At 55.6% G+C, this 1,207-nt stretch overlaps 1 protein-coding gene across 21 annotated transcripts in view; it reads left to right on the plus strand.

The window, feature by feature from the left end:
* The window catches only part of EXTL3 (exostosin like glycosyltransferase 3), a 134,205-nt gene that overhangs the window by 126,691 nt on the left and 6,307 nt on the right, over window positions 1-1,207 (plus strand). For 19 of the 21 annotated variants that reach the window (XM_035895422.1, XM_035895424.1, XM_035895427.1 and 16 more), the window contains one exon: window positions 365-492. In XM_035895422.1, the coding sequence (XP_035751315.1) occupies window positions 365-492 (128 nt within the window). Of the gene's footprint in view, window positions 1-364; window positions 493-1,207 lie in introns of those variants that run through there. The other 2 variants (XR_004842167.1, XR_004842171.1) reach the window with 2 other exon arrangements.

The following is a 1,207-nucleotide window of genomic DNA, read 5'->3' on the forward strand; positions in this document are numbered from 1 at the left end:
ACCGCTGTGTGTGACCCGACCGTGGCTGCCCTGTTTCCACCTCTGGGTGATGCTTTGTTATTGCCGAGCCACCCTCCTGCGCTCGAGAGGGCAGGCAACCGCAAGCACAGCTGGTGCCTGGCATCGTGGGCGCTGGGTTTGGCTTCGGTGAGACGGGCAGGAGGCAGCAGGTAGGAGGGCTGGATGCTGGAGCTGGCGCCGGTGTGAGCTGATGCTTTTTGCCTAGAAAGCGTTTCCCCGTCGCAGGGGCTACGAAGCAATGCCAAAATGCTGGACTGCCACAGGTGGAGCGTGCGGCCCCAGCCCCTAAACCTCTTCTCTGTGCATATGCAGCCACCATAACTGTTGTGTGTTCATCTCTCAGGTTGTCCGCACAGAGAAAAACAGCCTGAACAACCGGTTCCTGCCGTGGGATGAGATTGAGACGGAGGCCATCCTGTCCATCGACGACGATGCTCACCTGCGCCACGACGAGATCATGTTTGGATTCCGGTGAGTAGCCTTTGTGCTCGTCGCTTTTGGACCCATACTGATGTTTTCCACATCCAGGGTCTGCTCAGGTGCACCATGGCTTCGTGGCTAAAGCTGGAGCCAGAATTAGGCCTGGCACATCCCTTCCCATGGCTTTCCAACTCAATTTCTTGGAGGAGTAACACACGCTAATGAACTGTTTAACAAGTGCAGGCGGGTGGGCTGATTTCAGGTTGTCCAGGCAACCCCGATTCTCACGCTTATTAACCCCGACTCTTCGGCTTTCGCTGTGCTGATAATGTTCTCTTAATGGTTTTGGGCATGCATGGCTTCCTAGGGTGGAAGAAAAACTGGAAAACAAATCCAGGAGGCTGTCGCACTCCATCCTTCCTGTGCTGTTGGCAAGGCCAGGCCGTTCGCAGCCACTGCAGGACGCGACGCTCGTGTGCTTGGGGTGGGCTGCTGTCCTCTGCACTGCGTGACATTGGGCTGTGACGGCTATATTAGCATTTATTTCTGCAGAGCAAGCAAAAGACAGATGTTACACAGAAAAGGCTGGTGCTGGTTGCTCTCGTTCTTCTCCCCGCTTTCTGCTCCAGCATCAACATTTTCCCTTGACTTTGCCCCGGCAAAAAGCTTCCTGATTACCGGGCCAAGGGAGAAAGCAGTTACGTGGGCTGCTGCCGTGGGAGGTTTCTGCAGGCTGCTCCTGCAGCTCTTACAGCTAAACCTCACC

Source organism: Egretta garzetta, unplaced genomic scaffold, assembly GCF_000687185.1.
Source record: "Egretta garzetta isolate BGI_Z169 unplaced genomic scaffold, ASM68718v1 scaffold325, whole genome shotgun sequence".
NCBI classification, from domain to species: Eukaryota; Metazoa; Chordata; class Aves; order Pelecaniformes; family Ardeidae; genus Egretta; species Egretta garzetta.